A 22,364-nucleotide genomic window follows, 5' to 3' on the forward strand; every position below is an offset into this window, starting at 1 on the left:
TCATCTAATGTAATATGAAAAGCAAAACTGTTTTTTTTTTCCCTTGAGCCTAATTGAGTATTCTTTATAAAGTGAAGCTTTACCACATTACATTTACTAAGGAAAATGAGTGCAGTGTGCAGTTTTATTCGCCTTTAGTAAATCATCCCCACTATCTGAAATGGTGGCCGGCTGATACTAGGACCATCCTATCGGATGCCCCATCTTTTCCCCTGAGGTCTGGATGTCTCTTCACAGCAGTTGGTCAGTGAGAAAAAAAAACCCAGACCTGAGGGAATGCGAAAAAAACAACTGATGCACTAGAATGACCGAAGATAATTGAGCACCGCTTAAAACAAAACACCAGATGGCTGGCCTATCCAACTGCTGGACCTGGGGAGGATAATACTGGCTGGGGGACGGGAAGATTGTTGTGAGAAGCATGCAGTATTTGGCTGGCTTCGAGTGTATGTGTTGTGGTAACGTATTACCGCAAGGCATGGCTATGCACTAAACCAAACACTTGCCGCGTGCTCTGGTGCACTTTGTCAGCAAAATGGTGCAGGTGTGTTGTTGGGTCCATTGTTGTGTGTTGGCAGTCCGCTTGAAGTGACACTAAAGAATGTCCTGATTCTTCAAAAATATTCCATACACATCCTCTACTGACTGGCACTGTAATTCATTTTTCCTGAAATATTTTCTTACTGGGGTTTGCTGCCTCCTTGTAACAATCTCTGAGCTTCTGAACGTCTTCCTTTCCCCTCCTCACTGCTGTCTGTCTGGAACGAGCAGCAGTGGTCATGTGTGCTGCTCTATACGCACTACACAACCCATGGTGTGCTCTGTACGCACTACACAACCCATGGTGGGGGGAGTATTTACTAAGTGAGTTTTTCAAAGTTTTTGCAATAGCGGTTTTTTGTTTTTTTTAATGGATCAAAAACACTGGTGAGCCACATTTGAGTGTTTATCGACATTGTGCATTTAACCTTTTTAAGCGTTTTTTTGTGGTTCAGAAAAACAGCTCCTGAATGCGATTTTAGGGCGTTCAGACAACAGCCCATAAACTCCACTGCTATCTGGATCCTGTTCCCTCGCAAATGCTACGTTCACCCTCTGGCTCTATGCTACACTCTCTAACCCACATCTTCAATCGCTCCCTCTCTCCTGGTATCTTCCCCAACTCCCTAAAACATGCACTTGTCAGACCCATAATTAAAAAGCCCTCACTGGACCCATCCAATCCTAACAACCTACGCCTCATCTCCTTGCTCCCCCTCTTATCCAAACTCCTCGAACATCTGGTCTATAACTGTCTGAGCGTCCACCTCGCTGATAATAGCCTTCTTGATCCCCTTCAGTCTGGCTTTCATCCTCAGCACTCCACAGAAACATTTCTCCTAAAATGAACTAAGAACGGCCAAAACCAATCGACACTATTCTGTACTCCTACTGCTGGACCTCTCTGCTGCCTTTGATACGGTTGACCACCCACTCCTCCTCAAAAAAACTCCACACCTTTGGTCTCTGTGACTGTACTCTTTGCTGGTTCTCTTCCTACTTATCCAACCGCACCTTTAGCATTTCTTACAACTCTACCTCCTCCTCTCCTCTCTGTCGGGGTCCAACAAGGTTCTGTTCTTGGACCACTCCTAATTTCAATCTACACTTCCTCCCTGGGGCAGCTGATAGCCTCCAATGGCTTACAATACCCCTTCTATGCTGACAACACCCAAATCTATTTTCTACCCCTCAGCTCACTCCCTCTGTCTCCTCACGTATCACTAATATACTATCAGATATATCAGTCTGGATGTCACACCACTTCCTCAATCGGTCCAAAACCGAATTTATAATTTTCCCTCCCCCGTTTGCCCCTTTCCCTTCCCCTGATCTCTCTGTCAAAATCGATGGCACAACTATAAGCCCATCCCAACATGCCAAGGTTCTAGGTGTAGTCCTGGACTCTAAACTCTCCTTTTAAGCCCCACATCCAATCACTGTCCAAATCCTGCCGCATCAACCTCCGCAACATCTCCAAAATACGCCCCTTTCTAACCAACGACACAACAAAGCTCTTAATTCACTCGCTGGTCATCTCCCGCCTCGACTACTGCAACTCCCTTCTCATTGGCTTACCTCTACATAGTCTATCACCTCTTCAATCCATCGTGACTGCTGCTGCCAGATTCATCCACCTTACTAATTGCTCTGTCTCTGCTACCTAGAGTTGCCACCTCATCCCTTTAAACCCGAACACCTATGAATTACACAGGTTCTGTGGCTGATTAAGGTGGTAATTAAACTCACTTGGTGCCTTATCTGCACTAAATTAGTCTCAGAACCCGTGTAATTCATATGTGTTCGGGTTTAAAGGGATGAGGTGGCAACTCTACTGCTACCCCTCTTTGCCAATCCCTCCACTGGCTTCCGCTCACCCGACAAATTAAATTCAAAATACTAACAACTACGTAGAAAGCCATCCACAATTTTGCCCCCCAGCTACATCACTAGCTTAGTCTCTAAATACCAACCTACTCGTTCTCTTTGTTCCTCTCAAGACCTCCTGCTCTCTAGATCCCTCATCACCTCCTCCCATACTCGCCTCCAGGACTTTTCCAAAGCCTCTCCAATCCTATGCAACTCCTTACCCCAATCTGTCCACCTATCTCCTGCTTTATTAGCTTTTAGACAATCACTGAAAACCCTCGTCTTCAGAGAAGCCTACCCTACCCACACCTAACAACTGTATTTTCATTTTCTCCATCAGCTCATCCTCCACAGTTATTACCTTTTTTGTTTCCACTTGACCCTCCCTTCTAGATTGTAAGCTCTGATGAGCAGGGCCCTCCGATCCCTCCTGTATTGATTTGTATCGCAAGTGTACTGTCTGCCCTCATGTTGTAAAGCGCTGCGCAAATTGTTGGCTCTATATAAATCCTGTATAATAATAATAATAATAACAAACATCCATGTGTGCATGGACACAGAGAAGGGAGTTTATGGGCTGTTAAAAAAATAAATAAAATGCCCAAACTCAAAAAAACTGGCTTTTATGAGCTTTAGTGTGCATGGAGCCTAAACGACCCTTTGTGTACATGTACTGATAAGATAACAGAGGAGAGTTCAGGGGCAGCTGAAAAAAAAAATGTCCAACTGCTCCTAAACGTCCGTTTACCAGCAGCAGTGTATATGAGACCCAAGTGACACTTGAGGGATCAGTGACACCAATACAGTGATAAAAAATATGCACTGTCACTGTACTGACACTGGCAGGGAAGGGGTTAGCACCAGGGGTGATCATAGGGTTAAGGGTGTCGCTGGGAGGTGATTATTAACTGTGTCGGGGTAGCGGATACACTGGAGGAAAAGAGAGATCCGCGTTTCAGCTTAGCTGAAACACAAAATCTCCCTTTTGCTCCCCCGACAGATCAGCAGTTTGCCTTGCTTACATGGGCAGACCGCTGTGCCGTCTCACCACTGAATGGTCGTGGCAGCCATCCAATCACAGCAGAAGCGGCATGTGAAATCACATACAGGTACGCGATTTTGCACAGCCGGGCCGCCCTGCTGCAGTGTATATATACGGAGCGGTCTGGAAGTAGTTAACTCCAATCCCTTACTCTTAACGAGAAAAAAAAAAAAAAAATGAATAATAATAATAATAATAATAATAATAAAATGAATAAAAGCTAATGGAAAAGTTAAAAAAAAAGCTGAAACACCTAGCTAATTGGCTAATGAAAAAAAACACCAAAGCTCAAAAACACTGTATAAAAATGTGCAAGTTGCTTTTTTGTGCGGTTGTGCCATGCTGTACCCAAAGAAAATGCATGTCTTTTTTTTTTTCCCCCACGAATATAGCTTTCTTTTTGGTAGTAAATTTTGTAAATAAGCAATTGTTCTCCTCTCCTCATTCACTGATGAGCACCAAGGTCCCATTCACACCTGAGCATAGCGTTTCCAGGCAGAAAATCGTGCAATTTTACAGCTTTTTTTACGACGGTTTTTTAGGGTGTTTTGCCGCGATATTGTGTAGGGCAAAAGATCGCCAATGTAAAAAGAAGAAAAACCCATAAACCTGCCCGATTTGTGCGACAAAAAAAGGGTCCAGAACTTGTCTGAGCTTCAGGGCGTTCGGCTCCAGGCAACATGGAGTGGAGATGTGAACCGTCTCCATTGAGAATAATAGATTTTTTTTTCCCCTCCAGCGTTTTGTAGCATAAGGCTTCAAGCTACAAAACACTCAGGTGTGAATGGGGGCCTAATAGGTGGCACTGGCGGGCACTGATAGGCGACATGGATAAGCGGCACTGATGGGCAGCACTAATGGGTGGCACTGAAAGCTAGCACTGACTGGCATCACTAATGGGCACCGATTTCTGGCTTTGGTGGGCACTGATGGCCCTCTAATGTAATCGGTGCACTGATTACATCGCCTACGGTCGGCTCTCCTCGCCACACCCTCTGCCAGTGTGAGGAGAGGAGAGCCGATTACCAGCACCTACAAGTTTACGTGTGACCGGCTGTGATTGGACACAGCTGATCGCGTGTTTAAAGAGCCGCGGGTGCTCAGGAGCGCCGTCATATGACGTCCACCCAGAACGAGAGCCGCACCGCCCCCCGTCATTTGACGGCGGGCGGCAAGTGGTCACATTGCCCCCCAAGTCACCAGAAGTAGTGCAGGAACTACTTGTGGAAATCGGTGCGGACTTCACCGAGGGCAATAGGCTGCGGTTTGACGTGTCGGGTTGTGGTGATATGAATGGGGGGCCGATTGTCAGCGCTGAATAGAAGAAGCCGACGTTGGACGCAGATTGGTCACCATGCACAGAGTGCGCCACCCTCCCAGTGCTCCAGTCTTAGTAAATCCCCCCCAGTCCCCTCACAGCTCTCTATGTACTCTTCACCTCACAATTTACCTCAGAAATGAGAACGTTAGTCGGTGACGTCACTTATTTCCTCAGTATAACTTTCACCTCAGGACTGACTCTCCCCGCCCCCCATCCCCCTCACAAACAGGAACCCCCGGTGTTGTCGCAGAGTCCCTCCTCCTAGTCCCCCGTCTGCCAATCAGCGCCCCGCAGCTGACACTGTGCCCCGGTGTCTTGTGAAATAGGGTCCTCCATCAGATGCTGTCCCCTGCGTACTGCGCATGCGCAGTACACAGGAGCACAGATTCCGAAAATTGCCGAGGACGAACGGCGCCTGCGCCGTGAGTCCAGGTTCTATCCCCACTATCCAAGTGGACATAGAGTTAGAATAAAAAAGAGCCGAGCGCAGCGAGGCCGAGCCCGAAGCGTGGCGAGCGAAGCTCGCCCGCGAGGGGCCCTCTAAAATTCTAAACCCTATGTCCGCTTGGATAGTGGGGCTACCTCCTCCACTCACGGCGCAGGCGCCGTTCAGCTTCGGAGATTTTCCGAAGCTTCGTCTGCTCCGTACTGCGCATGCGCAGTACGGAACGGACACATATGGATGGCCGGACTCTATTAGGCAGAACACCGGCAACATCTTCCTCCGTAGCCCCGCCCCCCGCCGCCTCCTCTCAGACGACCCCCACACGCAGCTCCTTGTACTTGTTTGTTCCGTCCGCAGATGTTTTATCTCCCGGCTTCGCTCCCGATTGGCCTTCAGAGGTGCTGGGCGGGGCCCGGGGCTGCGGGTACGCCCCTTGGAAGTAGATAATAAGAGGGAGAGAGGCGTAAGAGGGGAGAGTAGAGAGAGGGAAGGAGGAGAGAGCTGAGCTGTGATCGGATAGGAAGGAGGACCCAAGACTCAGGAGGACCGAGGAGGTGTCATCCCGGGGGAAGGTTACATCATATACAGGGGAGACACCAGTCTGACACCGCCTGTCATCTGTACACTGAGGACTGATTGTTGTCACTCTTCCAACAGCTGATCTGAGAAGCCTGACACTGCTCACCCTTCACTGTGCCACAGGTAACCTGTCTGTATGTGTGGAGGGGGGATTGTTGGTGTCACCGGGGCAAGTGGAGGGGATCTTGGTGTCATCAGTGCAGAAGGAAGATGGAGGGGGGGGGGGGGGTTGTCCGGTGTCACCGGTGCAGAAGGGAGGGGGGGGGTTGTCGGTGTCACCGGTGCAGAAGGGAGGGGGGGTTGTCGGCGTCACCGGTGCAGAAGGGAGGGGGGGGTTGTCGGTGTCACCGGTGCAGAAGGGAGGGGGGGGCTGTTGGTGTCACCGGTGCAGAAGGGAGGGGGGGGTTGTTGGTGTCACCGGTGCAGAAGGGAGGGGGGGGTTGTTGGTGTCACCGGTGCAGAAGGGAGGGGGGGGTTGTTGGTGTCACCGGTGCAGAAGGATGGGGAGGGGGGGGTTGTTGGTGTCACCGGTGCAGAAGGATGTGGAGGGGGGGGTTGTTGGTGTCACCGGTGCAGAAGGATGTGGAGGGGGGGGTTGTTGGTGTCACCGGTGCAGAAGGATGTGGAGGGGGGGGTTGTTGGTGTCACCGGTGCAGAAGGATGTGGAGGGGGGGTTGTTGGTGTCACCGGTGCAGAAGGAAGGTGGAGGGGGGGTTGTTGGTGTCACCGGTGCAGAAGGAAGGTGGAGGGGGGGTTGTTGGTGTCACCGGTGCAGAAGGAAGGTGGAGGGGGGGTTGTTGGTGTCACCGGTGCAGAAGGAAGGTGGAGGGGGGGTTGTTGGTGTCACCGGTGCAGAAGGAAGGTGGAGGGGGGGTTGTTGGTGTCACCGGTGCAGAAGGAAGGTGGAGGGGGGGTTGTTGGTGTCACCGGTGCAGAAGGAAGGTGGAGGGGGGGGGTTGTTGTTGTCACCGGTGCAGAAGGAAGGTGGAGGGGGGGGGTTGTTGGTGTCACTGGAGCAGACGGGTAAAGGTGGTATCTGTGGGGAGCAGTTTACCCCAATAAGCACCACAAGTTAAGCATGCAGAAGTGGAGACATGACGGTCCGGCGAAGGATTGGGGGGGGGGGGGATGGGTGTTCTAGGGATAGAAATTCTAACATGCAACACCATGATTTATGATTTACACCTGAGCACAAATGTCCCTCCAATGTACAACCTCCCCACCCCACACACACTTTTCCTTCCAGGAGGCCCCCAAATCAAGGTAGTGAAATACCATGGTGTGTATGTGGGGGCGGGGCCTTCTAAATAATATGTATGCATATGGTCTAAAATCAAGGCACTAAAAAGTCCCATTAGAACCCCCCCATTAGTCTGGGGGTACACAGAATCAATCAGGGGAAGTCTGGGGGTACACAGAATCAATCAGGGGAAGTCTGGTGGTACACGGAATCGATCGTCAGGGGAAGTCTGGGGGTGCACAGAATCGAGGGTCAGGGGAAGTCTGGGGGTACCCAGAATCGAGGGTCAGGGGAAGTCTGGGGGTACCCAGAATCGATAGTTGGGGGATCTCTGGAGGTAAAATGTTTGTGGGGGACCTCTAGTGGTATGGTGTCATCATTGCGGGGAGGCCAATGCAAAAACAACCCCCCAACACTAATCTGGAGCTTGCTGCTCACACTGACGTCCATGTGTGAAACTTTTCACCCATGAAGATCAACCCCCTTCTCCCTCCCTCCCATTGGCCGGCTCATGACCTATCTGATCTTGGGAAGAAATGATTTATCGCACACTTTGCCCGGTCCTATCATTCATTACACGATGGGCGGTTGTGGCGTATTGCGCACACTATAGTACATAGAGCGATATCAGTCACATGGTCCATAATCCTTCGACTGGTCCTGTCAATGATTGGCTCTGCCTCTGTATGGAGCGCAGGTTTGACGTTGAACTTTACGCCTCGTTAATTTTATGTGCGTCTCCCAATCAATTCCTAATCACAGTGACATTGTCAGAGCGCGCTCAGCATTGCGACACGGCGCTGAATCAGGGGTCATAGATCAGGAGACGTAGAAGGTGCCAGGGAACCCGGTAATGTGCCGGGCAGCCGTAGAAGACAGGTGTGCGCTTTGCTGCTGTAGATATCTGCACCATGCTTGTTCACTCATCCGCAGTGTCCTTTCATCTAGTGATGTATATTTTGTATCATCTGATTTATATAAACACTTTTTAAATAATTTTTTTCCCTATAGGTGAAATCGGCCGCCGTGGTGCCTAGCCATGAAGTTCGCCAGGTTCTTGCTGAAGAATGCGGCTCTGGCCAATGCGCCGAAACAGATTGAGAGGTTCAGCCGTTACTCTCCATCTCCTCTTTCCATGAAGCAGTTCATTGATTTCGGTAAGCTCAGTTTCCTTTTTTAAAGCACGACCTGGGGCAGTGATGGTGAACCTTGGCACCCCAGATGTTTTGGCACTACATTTCCCATGATGCTCATGCACTCAGCAGTGTAGTTGAGCATCATGGGAAATTTAGTTCCAAAGCATCTGGGGCTGCCAAGGTTTGCCATCACTGACCTAGGGTATTCCAGCTTCTAGTCCTTTTCAGGTTTCTGGTGGGTTTAATCAATAAGTCCTACAAGGGGGCATCCGCCATTCGAAGTTTGGGGCATATTTCTGCATCTTGGAGCCAAAGGTGCAAATGGACACCCATAATCAATAGTTGTAGAAACGTGCATACATAGGGACATACAACCTTGGACTCCAGGGGTGTACGCATGTGCATTTCAGCAAGTACCAGCCTATACCCATGTACAGCCATTGAGTACAATAGGCAGATACTCAGCACCCTGTGGCTATTAGGCAGGGAAATATGCCCACATTTTTTTGCTGTATGGACACAGGTGCCTGTGAACATGAGGCCTAAGGCAGTGCAGTGATGACAGGCAGTGGCGCCCACCACCCCCCTCCCCATTAGCAATCATATCATTGGCTGATCAAACTACCCTAAACTGATGTTTTGATGCCTCATCAATGCCACCCAAGCTGGCCATAGATAGATCGGATCTAGGCCGGTTCCTGTTGATTCGACCTATCTATGGGCAGGCTGGTTGTACCAAAGTCAATCCATCGACAACCAGCCTGTCAGATCTTTTGCATGCAATTACTGTCGGCAGCTATAGCCGCTAGCAGCAATCATTGTGCTCTGCCAGCCAGGAAGGCTCCCTGGTGGCAGAACACAATAGTGCTGAGGGAGGGATTTCCTCTATCAAGGGAATCAAGTAGTTTTCTTTTACCGCGGTAAACCCTACAAAAGAAAACCCTTCTTTTGAATAATCACATTGCTAGTTAAAGGTCACTAAGCCAGAGATGAGAACAGCCCTGTGGTTTAGTGGTTAGCACCTCTGCTTTGCAGCACTGGGTTTCCTGGTTCAAAACCTGGTCTATACACTGTCTGCATGGAGTTTGCACAATCTCCTTGGGCTTGTGGGTTTCTCCTACACTCAACAAATAGCCTAGAGGGTTTATCGGTTCCTGTCTGAGGCATCAGTCTCACAAGGCGTATCCGCTGTTTTGGAGTCTGCCTCTGTCCACCAGCTTAGCGGGTGATCTCTCCGTTGATCTCCGCTGAGCCGGTGGATGACAGGTCCCTCTCTGCTCACTGAGCGGGGAGGGGCTTGTCCAGCGCCTCTAGTTACTATCGAGAGATCAGACGAAAATCTCACCCGATCTGATCTGCCAGGGACGGATGTGAACGTAGGGCATCCGTCCGATTTTAGCGGATCGGACCGGGTCAGATATCAGCGGACATGTCACCGCTGACATCCGTCGCTCCATAGACTAACATGGATCGCTCGTTCAGGTCCGCCAACAAAAATGACAGGCGGACCTAAATGGTCTGACAGTGTGAAAGGGGCCTAAAGTAGTGTGAGTGGTGTGTGTGGTTTAAAACTACTTTGGATTGGTTGTTTAGGCGTGTCCTCTACTACATCGTTTTGGTAACCCCAAGGGCTCATTCGCACTTTGAAGAGTGATTCGTGTTCAGAACCATTTCAGAGAAGATTTGACAGATGGCGAGGAGGCGGAATATCGCTTTCTTACCGCCTGCTTGAACCCATCACTACCGCACTGCATGCAGTCGCAGGGAGCTTGTAGATCAGGGATATGCAATTAGCGGACCTCCAGCTGTTGCAAAACTACAAGTCCCATCATGCCTCTGGGTGTCATGCTTGTGGCTGTCAGTCTTGCTATGCCTCATGGGACTTGTAGTTCTGCAACAGCTGGAGATCCGCTAATTGCATATCCCTGTTGTAGAGTGAGCCCATTCACTTGAATGTGCCGCTCCTGGCAGGCGCTACGCCGGCCCAACGAAGCGAGGGTATAATTCCTGCCACAGCTGTGATGCTGGAACAAGTGTACAGCACAGGCCGCTACCTCTACAGCTAAAGGTGGGGAGGGGGGGGGGGGGGGGCAAGTTGGGTAAAGTGTTAAAAAATCATGGCTCAGCCGTGGGGGTTTTACCACCTTTCTCAGCCTCTAATGTAAATAAGCCTTAAAGAAGGTTGTCAGAGATTGTACAATCGGATTGTGTAATGGATGGCCAGCTTTTACTCGTTGTGTTACTTGCTACCCTTTGGCTGCGGGGGCACTACAAATATCAGCATGCCCTCACAGCAAGAGGGTGCTGTACCTTGTAGCTCCATCAAAACCATAGCACTACATTTATTCCAAACCTAGAGAGAGGCTTGGGTCAGTGTATATTAATAGCCCGCTTCAGAGTCTCTCCTATTACATAGGAATTGTGAATGAGCAGATACATTTATACTGTGCCTCATCCAATGTCCTCGTCTGCAGAAATCTATCATTTACTCACAGCTAATCACATTTTAAAGACCTGCAAATTAATTCTTATGTGTGTTACACTGGGGGTTATTTACAAAAGGCAAATCCTCTTTGCACTACAAGTACAAAGTGCACTTGGAAATGCAGTCGCTGTAGATATGAAGATCTGAAATGAGGGGAAGCTCTGCTGATTTTATCATACAATCATGTGCAAGTTAAAATGTTTTTTTTTTTTATCTTCCTTGCACGTCCCCCTCGGATCTACAGCGACTGCACTATCAAGTGCAATTTCAAGTGCACTTGTAGTGCAAAGTGGATTTGCCTTTCGTAAATAACCCCCATTGTATCCAGCTGTTCGGGGGGGGCAGTGCAAGCACAATTCTATGCTTTTTCAGTAAAATTCAAGGTTAAAGTTGAGTTTTAATACTATTACCAGGACCTTCCATAGATAAAAGAAGGATGTTTTTGTTCCAATCTGTTAGCTGGGTGTAGAGCGAGGACCTGGTTGCTGTCTCAGCATGTCTTGTGCACACAAGTTGTTTTTCTCTTTTGCTTCAGTTGCTGTACCTGCAGCTTCCTCTACGTCAAGCCTTTTTTTTTTCCTGCTCCTTGTGGAGTAAACAAGTTTTTCTCCTCTGTGCTGACATCTGTGCATACCTCACCCGGAGATATTCAATACCGGCCATGTTACTGGAATTATATTCACACAGCTCTTGGTTTTTCATTGATTGTCCCAAAATACTTTTGATGAGCCCATGTTCTCATTTTATTTATATAAAGTCAGAATATTCCAAGGATTTGTTCACACATGGCAGCTAAAGGGAATCGCACACGTGCCATGGCCTCAGCAAATTTTAAAGAGGAGCATCAATTTATTTTATTCATTTTTAATAAAAAATAAATTTGTGTGTGTGAGATATGGAGGGAGGGAGAGAGAGGGAGAGAGATATATAGATATATAGATATATGAGAGGGGGAGATAGATATAGATATATATATGAGAGGGGGAGATAGATATAGATAGATATATATATATATATATATATATATATATATATATATATATATATATATATATATATATATATATATATATATATATATATATATATATATAGATATATATAGATATATATATATATATAGATATAGATATATATATATATAGATATAGATATCGATATAGATATCGATATAGATATCGATATAGAGATCGATATAGAGATCGATATAGAGATCGATATAGAGATCGATATAGAGATCGATATAGATATCGATATAGATATCGATATAGATATCGATATAGAGAGAGAGAGATGTATCTCTATATACAGATAAAAAAAAAAGTGTGTGTATATGTGTGTATATATATATATATATATATATATCTCCCTCAGGGGTTTTACTTTGTGACAAATTCCCTCAACAGCATAGGAAACATGGGCGTAATTATGAGTTTTGGTTTGTTCATTTTGTTTTTTTTCCATTTTTCTTAGAAAACTTCTGGGCAGTTGTACTTCTAGTCTGTCTGTGGAATGACTTGATGTTCCGCCAGTAACCCCGACCAAGTATTCCAGGGAATACAACTCGCTGAAAAACAGCAGATGTGTCTTTCAGCTGCCGCAGTTATTCTGACGTCCTCGCCGTGATAAGTGAACCTCTAAGTTTGGCGTAGCTTGTTTACAAGAGGTCCGTTCTTGTAACCTTATATCCCTAGTTGTGTGATCCGTCCAGCAAACCGCCCCCCCCCCCCCCGGGAGCAAAGTACATTCCTCATAACACCAAGTCGGAAGCTGTTTTGTACAGTTCTTACTTTAAAGCGGACCTGCAGGCAATTTTATTTTTGAATAGTTTTGGGTAAGGTGGAGAAGGGTTGGAGCCTTTGTCGGGTCTTTTATTGGCTTGCAGCAGTTCAAACCATACCACACAAGCTTCGTGTAGACCCACATGTATTGGTTGGGTGGGTGTGTGTGTCTAATCGGCGGCTCTGTACAAATCTAAATACAGGAAATAGCCGGCACACTAATGTAAAATCCAAGCAACGCTTTTACTGAGGTCCCAAACATCAACCTTTCACGGGCGTGTGGACCCTCTTTTATAAAGGTGACAAGTGGAGACCTTGATAAAGCAGGTCCAAATACCTTCAAAACATCAGTGTGTTATTTTTTTTATTTTTTATATGGACTTCTGTAAAATGTCCTCTTGAATTTCATGTTGGTATGCTGGCTTTGTAAGACTTCATGTACACTAGCAGCTCCTAAACTTGAGTTTAGAAGCTTTTTTTTTTGCCAAAGCTCCTAAACTCAACTCCATAAAAGCCTATGTGTCCATGTACACAGGCTGCAGTTAGGGGACCTTCAACCTCCCTCAACCCACCACAACAATCCCCCTTCTCCACTTCATATAATAATGTATAGGAGTTTACTCCCACTTCAATATAATTAAAAACAAACCTATAAAAATATAATCGGAATTCCTCTTCAGTTCTTAGGTGTGGTTCTCTGACTCTACTTAGCCCTTTTATCTCAAAGATTTTGGGGATATAAGAAGCCTTTATCCTCAGTCCAACCACTATAAAGTAGTCTTCGACCTTGTAAACTTTCACACATCCTTAGTGATTTGCTGTATGTTGAGTAGCACCACAGACTAAACCTCTCGCTTTTTGATCTGCTCATCCTGCTGTCCAAACCATTTACGTAATCTGTTCTGGTTCACAAGTATAAGAACTGACCTGAGATAAGAGATCGGAGTTCAAATCCAGTGCTATGATAAGCCTTTCACATCCAGTAAGGTTGCCGTTTAGATATGTGAATCCCGCTATCTTCAGCTGACCTTAACCCCTGGTAGACACGTGAGTGACGCATTCTCACCGCTACGAGTTCCACTGGAAATGCAAGTTGTGTACGTGATGGTCCTGTCAATATGCATGGACAGCCATGACCGCACAAGCAACTGACCTTGAATCGCTCAAACGGGCTGTTCTTCCTGTGCAAGTCACATGCGATTTATTGTGGTGCAATTTGAGCCCATTTTATTTTCAATGGGCTCAAATCGTGCTGCATCGCACCAAAAGTAGTGCATGCATTACTTTTGGAAACGCACTGCAACAGGATCACATGGTACTTTCTACCATGTGACCCGGTTCAGGGAAAGCGCACTGCGTTTGTGACCTGCATTTGGGGTGTCATTAACTTAACATTGACACACCCCCCTCCCCCTCCCCGTAGATCGCAGTTGCAGTGCGCTTTGAAGGTGCTGTGGGAGATGTGCACAATTCATGGGAACCTACGCTAAGACGCACAAACTGAATCCAGAGCAATTCTGCTTCAGATAAGTGCAGTACCTAGTATATTTTCCAGTCTTTTAAAGTGTAAAGTGGGGTACGCACTATAAGAAAATCAGGCGAATGATTGTTCGATTGTCTTCATTGTTGTTACAGCAAGTCGGAACCGAGGAAGGAAACGATAAATTCTCGTGCGACAAAGGCTTTTTTTTTTTTTTTTTTTTTGGTATTTGATCATGCGCAGTCTTTTGTTTCTGATTTTACACCTTAAAAAAAATAAAATGTTCGTTTTGGTTCCCATACGATAAAAATTTTGAAGTTTGTCGCTTTTTGGAAATTTTCGTTCGGAAGGTCGAAATTGGCTGTCGAAAGTTGCGTACACACTATCAGAAAATCGTAGGATCGTTCGGAAGGTGAAAATGTTTGCCAGATATTTCTTATAGTGTGTACGATCCTAAAGACCACAACTTTCCTAAGGCCTGTCTGCTTGGAAAGTGAAACTGAGTGGTAGAGCGATAGGCAAGGGTGTCTTCACTGGGGACTGTTCCAAGGACAAAAATAGAAGGGGGGGGGGGGGGGGGGCACACGCTATCATTTAGGTAAAATGATGGAGGGGTTGTGGCAGAAAATGGGGGCAAGACCTAGCTTGACTTCTACAGGAAAACTCAAGGTTAGCATTTATCTTCACCTCTTTAGACCTACTGGTCATTTTGATAGGTGGCTTTTCCCAGACTATGGCCTCTCCTTATGAATTCATTTTCATTGTGTGCTTAGTCTGGATTGCCCTGGTTGAAGATGGCTCACCATAAATAACTGGCACAAGAACTGAAGCAACAGATGTGATTACATGAGGTGTAGTTTATAGGCATTCAGTCTGAGTTTCTGCCCCTGGTTACACTTGGCTGACACCGCTTCTATAATCTTATCTGGGTGAAGTTTGGACACCAGTTGTAAGTGCAGCTTTGGCTTTCAAGGCCAAGTTTTATGAGGGCATCTCCAGGAATATGCTGTGTTATCCAGATCTTCCTGAGTAACATATGAGATATTTCCTTGTGAACAGGAACGTCTCCAATATCGCCATACATGCACTGGCCACTTTATTAGGTACACCTTGCTAGTACCGGGTTGGACCCCTTTTGCCTTCAGAACTGCCTTCATTCTTCGTGATGTAGACTCAACAAGGTGTTGGAAACATTCCTCAGAGATTTTGGTCCATATTGACATGATGGCATCACACAGTTGCTGCAGATTTATCGTCTGCACATCTGTGATGTAAATCTCCCTAGGGCTGCAACTAACAATCATTTTCAGAATCGATTAGTTGTCCGATTTATTGTATCGATTAGTCGGATAAAATCAGTAAAAAAAATAGTTATATATGCCATTTTTTGTTTTTGTTTAAAGTAATAATGAAACTGATGGGGGGGGCACTGTTCCTGGAGACACCAATGATGGGGGGGAGGGGCACTGTTCCTCCCGGAGACCCCAATGATGGGAGGGGGGGGCGCTATTCCTCCCGGAGACGCCAATGATGGGGGGGGGGGGGGCACTGTTCCTCCCGGAGACGCCAATGATGGGGGGGGGCACTGTTCCTCCCGGAGACGCCAATGATGGGGGGGGCACTGTTCCTCCCGGAGATGCCAATGATGGGGGGAGGGCACTGTTCCTCCCGGAGATGCCAATGATGGGGAGGGGGGGCACTCTTCCTCCCAGAGACGCCAATGATGGGGGGGCACTGTTCCTCCCGGAGATGCCAATGATGGGGGGAGGGCACTGTTCCTCTTGGAGATGCCAATGATGGGGCACTGTTCCTCTTGGAGATGCCAGTGATGGGGCACTGTTCCTCTTGGAGATGCCAGTGATGGGGCACTGTTCCTCTTGGAGACGCCAGTGATGGGGCACTATTCTGTAGAGGCTCTGATGGGCTTCAAAATCGGGTGGGCTTGGGGTGCAGAGAGTGGGGGGGGATTTGGGGGTGCTGCCAGAGTCGCACAGTGGCTGCGTATTATGGGCACAGTGGCTGAATTTGATAGGCATAGTGAGGCTGCAATTGATGGTTTTTTTTTTTTTTTTTTTTTTTTTTTTTAGTATTTTTCTGAATTTTTCAGTTTGGAAAGGTTTGACCTCATATATTATATGGTTTTGGTAAATCGGAAGGAAAAAATCAGCAGAAAATCTGATGGTGTGTGTGTGTGGGGCTTTACTGGGAGAATCCGCAGGTTATAATATAAAAGGGGAAAAGAAGCTTGAAGAAAAAAAAAAAAAAACTAATGTAGCCACCACATTGAAGGACTGATGAGCTGCAATATATTAGATTTGTTTTTGAGTTTGCATACTTTTGACATGTAGGTAACGTCTTAATAAAGCAGATTTGTTTTTTGTTCCTGTAGGATCTGCCAATGGATGTGAGAAGACCTCTTTTGTCTTCCTGCGGCAGGAGTTACCCGTGAGGCTGGCCAATATCATGCGTGAGATCTACATCCTTCCAGACCCCCTGCTGGGGACCCCGTCGGTTCAGCTTGTGCAGAGCTGGTAAGTAATGCAATGGGAATGTGCCCCAGAACTGGCTGCCCCACCACATTCTGCTTATTTACCTCCATGGCATTTGCCCTTCATTTTTAGCCTGAACTGTGCTGAAATTTCAGCCTATGTGGAGAACAGGAAACGCAAGCATAAAAAAATTATGACTGAAAGAATTATAAAAACCGTATCATTGGATCTAATTAGAATATAATGATGCAGTTGTGCAAAACTTCATGTTCTGTTTGGAGCCAGTGGAAACTGGAAAATTCTCCTTCTTTTTTTTTATTTTCTTATGTCTTCTGTGCCATATAGAATATTAAAGGAAGGATTTGGTTGGTTGTTGTGGCGCAAGAGACTGTTTCCTTTAGGGGCAATGTCTTTACATCTTCCCTATTTAAAAGAACAGTTTCAGGCGAAAAGTAAAATTTGTCTGTGAACGCACGATTGGAATTTTGGTTGGAAAAAGCTCTGAGGGTTTTTCTGACGGAATTCCGCTCAAGCTGTCTTGCATACACACGGGTCACACAAGTTCTCTGAACTTTCGACCGTCAAGAACGCAGTAATGTAAAACACTATGACGAGCCGAGAAAACTAAGTTCAATTCTTCAGAGCATGTGTCTAATTGTTTCCGTGGATGCGTAGGACTTTTACGCGTCAAATTTGTACAGACGATCGGTATTTCTGATTGGAGCTTTTTCCGACCGAAAAATAGAGGACCTGCTCTCAATCTTTTGCTGACGGGAATTCTGCCAGCAAAAGTCTGATGGAGTGTACACACGATCACGTTTTCCGTCCAAAAGCTCTCATCGGACTCTGGCTGGTGGAATTTCTTAATGCGTTTAGGGGCATTAGGCGGCCCAACAGACACTGACTCTGTCATAGCCCCAGTAGTGTGGCAAAAGGTGTCAGTGAAAGCACAGTAGAGTCAGCATGACAGCCAGGCAGCTAGAATTTCCTAAAGGAGAGTTCAGGTGTAATGGGAACATCTGTTTGCTATTGCTGAACGCCAAGCAGAGATGAGGAAAATGCTCAATGAATGTTGTTAAATATATTTGTTAAAATTAGTACATTTATTTATTTTTTTTACTTTAAATGAAACTAGTATATGTGTATATATAGATCGCTATCTCTCATCTTTTAAAAAAAAAAAAAAAAAGTTTTATATATATATCTCTATCTCTCTATCGTAAACCCCTGTACAGCAGATGTCTGACTCTGGGTAGGAGGCGTAGCGGTAGCACTCTCGGGTGTGCTGTGTTCACAGGGAATTTTTTGACAGGTGAAGAGAACAGAGAGCTGATCTTATGAAGTCCGTTGCTGCTCTTTCATTGTCCAGCCACAGACTGGGGGCAGGGATGTGACCCAGCAAGGCTACTAAAGCTGGCCATAGACGGAGCGATTTTTTTTTTTTTTTTTTTTTTTTTTTTTTTTTTGCAGCATTGAAAAACAAGGTCACTAGGTTTGGCTGTGCTGTGTGATGGGACTGAATGGCCTTGTTTGCACTTGCAAGTGGGGTAGAAACTCTGGCTTGAGTCACATTTTTGCTGCACTTAAGTCGCTCCCCTCCAAGCTGCAAAGGCAGCCATATGGGGCTATACACATACCGTGACCACGAGGTGTGGTGCAGCAAAAAATACCCCCTCTGTCTTATTTGGTGGGCAATACAGCCTGCTGAAATTGCCCTATTTTAAGGGTTAAAAACATAGGTCTCCTTGCTACCTGTCAAGCGCCCTCTGAAGAGCGATCCATGTGGATTACACTCCAGAAGGCAATGCTAGTGTAAACAAGCCCTTAACTGTACTGCATGGACAGAAATACAAATTCATTGGCAGGAAAGTAATTTCCCCTTTATGTATTCAGTGATTTATCTGACATTCAACTTTAAATAAGCAGACTCTTACAAAACTCTTTTCTAGGTAAGTTGTTTTTGAAAACCATTTAATGTTTGACAGGCAGGGTTCAGGCACACCGGTGCTCCCAGCCACCGCCTCCCTGACCTTCTGGTTACTCATTAGATCAGTCCATCCGTCCAAAATACTGAACTGAGGACTCGGAATTTGCTTGGACAGGAACACTTCTACACCTGGTGATTTTCTCTGAGTTCAGCACAGAAGTGCAAAGGGGAGGTGAAAATCATCACGTAGCCTTGAAAGTGCTAAAAAACAAAAACATATTTCAAGAATTTTGAGTTTTAAATAGTTGCGGCTCAAAATGTGAGTCCATATTTTTTCAAGTGGTGAAGTGATCTGGATTACTTAAAGATCAGTTCACCTTTTGAAGAAATAAAATAATAAAGGCACATTTTTCTTTCAGTTAAAGTGCATTTTATTTTCCTAAGGAGCTTGCAGAGCATTGCATCCTCGATCGGCAGATAGTGGGTGCAATGCCAGGCTCCTGCAGACTTTCAGGATGGCTGCCTGCCCTGTACCTCCAGTTTCTTGAGAGCCAGAAGATCAATGAGCGCTCCCCAGCACCCTCGCAGTTCATTGAGTGCTAGAAGCTCTTAGCTGCAATGGATGATGGTACTTGTAGTTTATTCATTCACAGGAAACTGTAAATGGCTTGGCTGTGAGAGTGGACCTCCGCACAGCTGCACTGTTTTCATATTGTGACAGCGGGTACAGGAAGATGATCCCCCCCCATCTGCTGTCACGGGAGGAGCACACTGAACATATGTTACATTTGTATTTAGAATGCACGTAACAGTGTTTAGAAAGGTAAAGTTAAAATATTTTTAATTTTTTTAATCTATTCTTTTTTTATATTGAAGTAGACCGACTGCTTTATTTCTCCTAGGACTTTTGTAGTCAGTCCTTAGGAAAACATGAATGCAAGATACATCCTAGAAGTGCCTCTCCAATTAAATTCCAGGATAAGGTTTTATTTGCAGTTGCCAAGGGAAATCCAACACATTTTGAGGATTGCAGAGGTCCCCCCTTCTAAAGGAGTGAATAAGATGAAAAGAAATGCATGTTGTCAAGACAATGGTATTATAAGGAGGATTTCCTTTTAGACCCCTTTCACACTAGGGCGCTTTGCGGACGCTACAGCGCTAAACCCTGCGCCTGCAAAGTGCCCTGAAAGAGTGGTGCGCTGGCAGGACTGTAAAAAAAAAAAAAGTCCTAGCAGCATTTTTGTGTGTACCCCACTCCTTCACCGCTCCTGCCCATTGAAATGAATGGGGCAGCGCGGCTATACCGCGGGCAGAGTGCCGCCTTGCATTGGTTTAAACCCTTTTTTTTTTTCTCTGCCGCTAGCAGGAGGTTAAAACCGCCCCGCTAGTGGCCGAAGACACCGCCGCTAAAACTACAGTAAGGCCTGATTCACACCTATGCATTTTTAGTGCTTTTTACATTTTGCAGATTTGCACTACAGTCCATTTAACATGGTTTACTATGGAACACGTTCTGTAGTGCAAATCTGCAAAATGCATAGGTGTGAATCAGGCCTAAAGCGGCGCTAAAAACAGCGCTGTTTTACCGCCGGCGCCCGCACTGCCCCAGTGTGAAAGGGGTCTTAAGGAGAGATTTGGGGGTTTAAAAAAAAAAACTCACTCGCCCCTATGCTACAGCATCAGTGTGATGCTGCAGCTGTCCCCCCCCCCCCCCCCCACCAGCCTGAGAACTGAGCGATCATATGACCCCTGATCACTCGGTTCTCCATCTGCTTTGAGCAGAGAGCAGTGACTTTTAGTCCCCACTGCTCTGCCCCTCCATTGCCCACTGCTGCATCGGGCAGGAGCCAGCTGTATTTGGCTCTTGACTGAGAGTCCGAGCCAGCTGTCAATTGGGCATCTGGGTGGGATCCTTCCAGAGCCTGGAGCGGATCTATGATGTCAGACAACAGGCTTTAGCCCGCTGTTGGCTGAATCTGGGTCACAGGACTGTCTTATTACAGGTACTTGTATATAGTGCCGTCAATTTACGCAGCAATTTACATGTATATTGCACATTCACATCGGTCCCTACCCTCAAGGAGCTTACAATCTAAGGACCCTAACTCTCATTCATACTAGGGCCAATTTAGACAGGAGCTAATTGCCCTACCAGCATGTCTTTGGAGTGTGGGAGGAAACCGGAGTACCCAGAGGAAACCCACACAGGCACAGGGAGAACCTATCGAGAGCGTCTTCAGGAACTTGGAGGAAGTAAACTCCTCTGGTGTGTTTGTACCTATAGGTAAGCCCGATTATGGACTTACCTACAGGTACTGTAAATATCTCCTAAACTGTGCAAGTGATTGAAACCCTTAAATACATCAAGGGGGTGAATAAGGTTCAGGAAGGCTGCTTCAATATGAAACCAAAATCAAGAACACAGGGACATGTCCTTAAACTAACTGGACGAAAGCTCATAACTACTGTATTTATTGACATATAACACGCACCTTCATTATAAAAGGGAAGTTTCAGGAAAAAAAAACATATTTTAAATAAACCACTTTGAAGCAAAATAATGATCAGTGCCCATCAGTGCAGCCTGATTAATGCCCATCTGCAACCTCACCATCTTTCATCAATGCAGGAAATCGTCAAGCCATCATCTCCTGTTTATTCGGCTCTGTCAGCAGTCACATACACGGGTCCATTTCTGCCATTGGACCAGCTCCTGTGATAGACAGAACACTGGTCCAATGCTGGTGGAGAAGGCGGGGCTGTGTGTGTGTGTGTGTGTGTGTGTGTGTGTGTGTGTGTGTGTGTGTGTGACGAGAGAGCCGAGTAAACAGGAGATGGCGGCTCTGTGAACTCCGGTGGCGCTCATTGCCCTCCGAGGTACACTATAACACGCACCTGTGATTTGCCCCCTAATTTCAGGGGGGAAATGTGTGTTTTACACCAATAGATACAGTACTCTTAGAAAGTATTTTACTGAAAGGGTAGATGATGCTTGGAATAAACTTCCAGCAAAGGCCTTCTTGTCCACATCAGTGCCTGACCTCACAAATGCTCTTCTGGAAGAATGGTCAAACATTCCCATAGACACACTCCTAAACCTTGTGGACGGCCTTCCCAGAAGAATTGAAGCTGTTATAGCTGCAAAGGGTGGGTCAACTCCATATTGAACCCTACGGATTAAGATTGGGAAAGTTAGTGTGTGTAAAGGTAGGCGTCCTAATACTTTTGGTAATATAGTATGTCTTTGGATTACCCAAATTTACCCCCAAACCTTCCTCTCCCTCCTTTGGAGCAATATTTTTATTTTTTACCCTAGTGAATTGGTGACACTGGTTTTGTTGCTCCCTGTGACATCATCACCAAGTTTGTGAGACCCTTGCATGGGCTGGTAGGTACACCTCCCCCAGAACTACAGCTCCAGAGGGCCCTTTCCCCTACAAACTGTAAGTGTGCAGGCTCTTGGGAGTCAAGGCAACAGAATTGATTTGCTGAACAAAGAAATTGATGTATCAGAGAGTGGTGGGTTATAGGTGGAGTTCTGTAGTCCAGCAGGCAGGGATGAGAACGCTGCATAGTCACTGGGGGGGGGGGGTACTAATCTGGTGCACACTTAGTGATGCACACCGATAAACCAACATGCACCCAGCATGCAGGGTTCATCTTTATAGACTTGTTTAACTGGCCAGATCCTAATGCTGGCCTATAATTCACAAGGGAATTGTTCCATGACTGAGTGCGTAATAATAAAGGGCACACGCCCAGCTCTGAGGCCGTCTCCATGTAAACAGCTTGTGTAGTGTAGACCATATCTAACCTGGCACACGGGCACAGGTGGTAATGAACATTTTGTTCCCAACGCCTTATCTTAGGTTTCTGAATGAAGCTGGGATGTTTCCAGGAATCTTGCAAGCAGCAGACTGGTTTTATACAAGCGAGTAGATTGAAATTCTTTGCGGTGTAGTGCCGTGCTATGCCAGGTTTCTCTTAAAGGAAATTGTCATTTTAAGACTTTGCTTTATAATCCTTTTTC

The 22,364-nt window shown here is 46.3% G+C and overlaps 2 protein-coding genes across 3 annotated transcripts in view; one reads left to right on the top strand and one right to left on the bottom strand.

Annotated features, from left to right (window-relative positions):
- Positions 1-4,998, bottom strand: part of DYNC1I1 (dynein cytoplasmic 1 intermediate chain 1) — a 792,350-nt gene extending 787,352 nt beyond the window's left edge. The window contains exon 1 of the mRNA XM_077490748.1: positions 4,902-4,998. The gene's annotated coding sequence lies outside the window, so the exon portion shown is untranslated. The remainder of the gene's footprint in view (positions 1-4,901) is intronic.
- A 674-nt stretch (positions 4,999-5,672) lies between these two features.
- The window catches only part of PDK4 (pyruvate dehydrogenase kinase 4), a 45,943-nt gene continuing 29,251 nt past the window's right edge, over positions 5,673-22,364 (top strand). The window contains exons 1-3 of one of the 2 annotated variants that reach the window (XM_077490752.1): positions 5,673-5,919; positions 8,048-8,193; positions 16,308-16,449. In XM_077490752.1, coding sequence (XP_077346878.1) covers positions 8,076-8,193; positions 16,308-16,449 — 260 coding nt within the window. In that variant the 5' untranslated portion in view covers positions 5,673-5,919; positions 8,048-8,075. Of the gene's footprint in view, positions 5,920-8,047; positions 8,194-12,130; positions 12,324-16,307; positions 16,450-22,364 lie in introns of those variants that run through there. The other variant, XM_077490753.1, reaches the window with a different exon arrangement.

This window comes from Lithobates pipiens, unplaced genomic scaffold (assembly GCF_037356315.1).
Source record: "Lithobates pipiens isolate NorthernLeopardFrog02 unplaced genomic scaffold, aLitPip1_a1.2 Scaffold_19, whole genome shotgun sequence".
Lineage (NCBI taxonomy): Eukaryota > Metazoa > Chordata > Amphibia > Anura > Ranidae > Lithobates > Lithobates pipiens.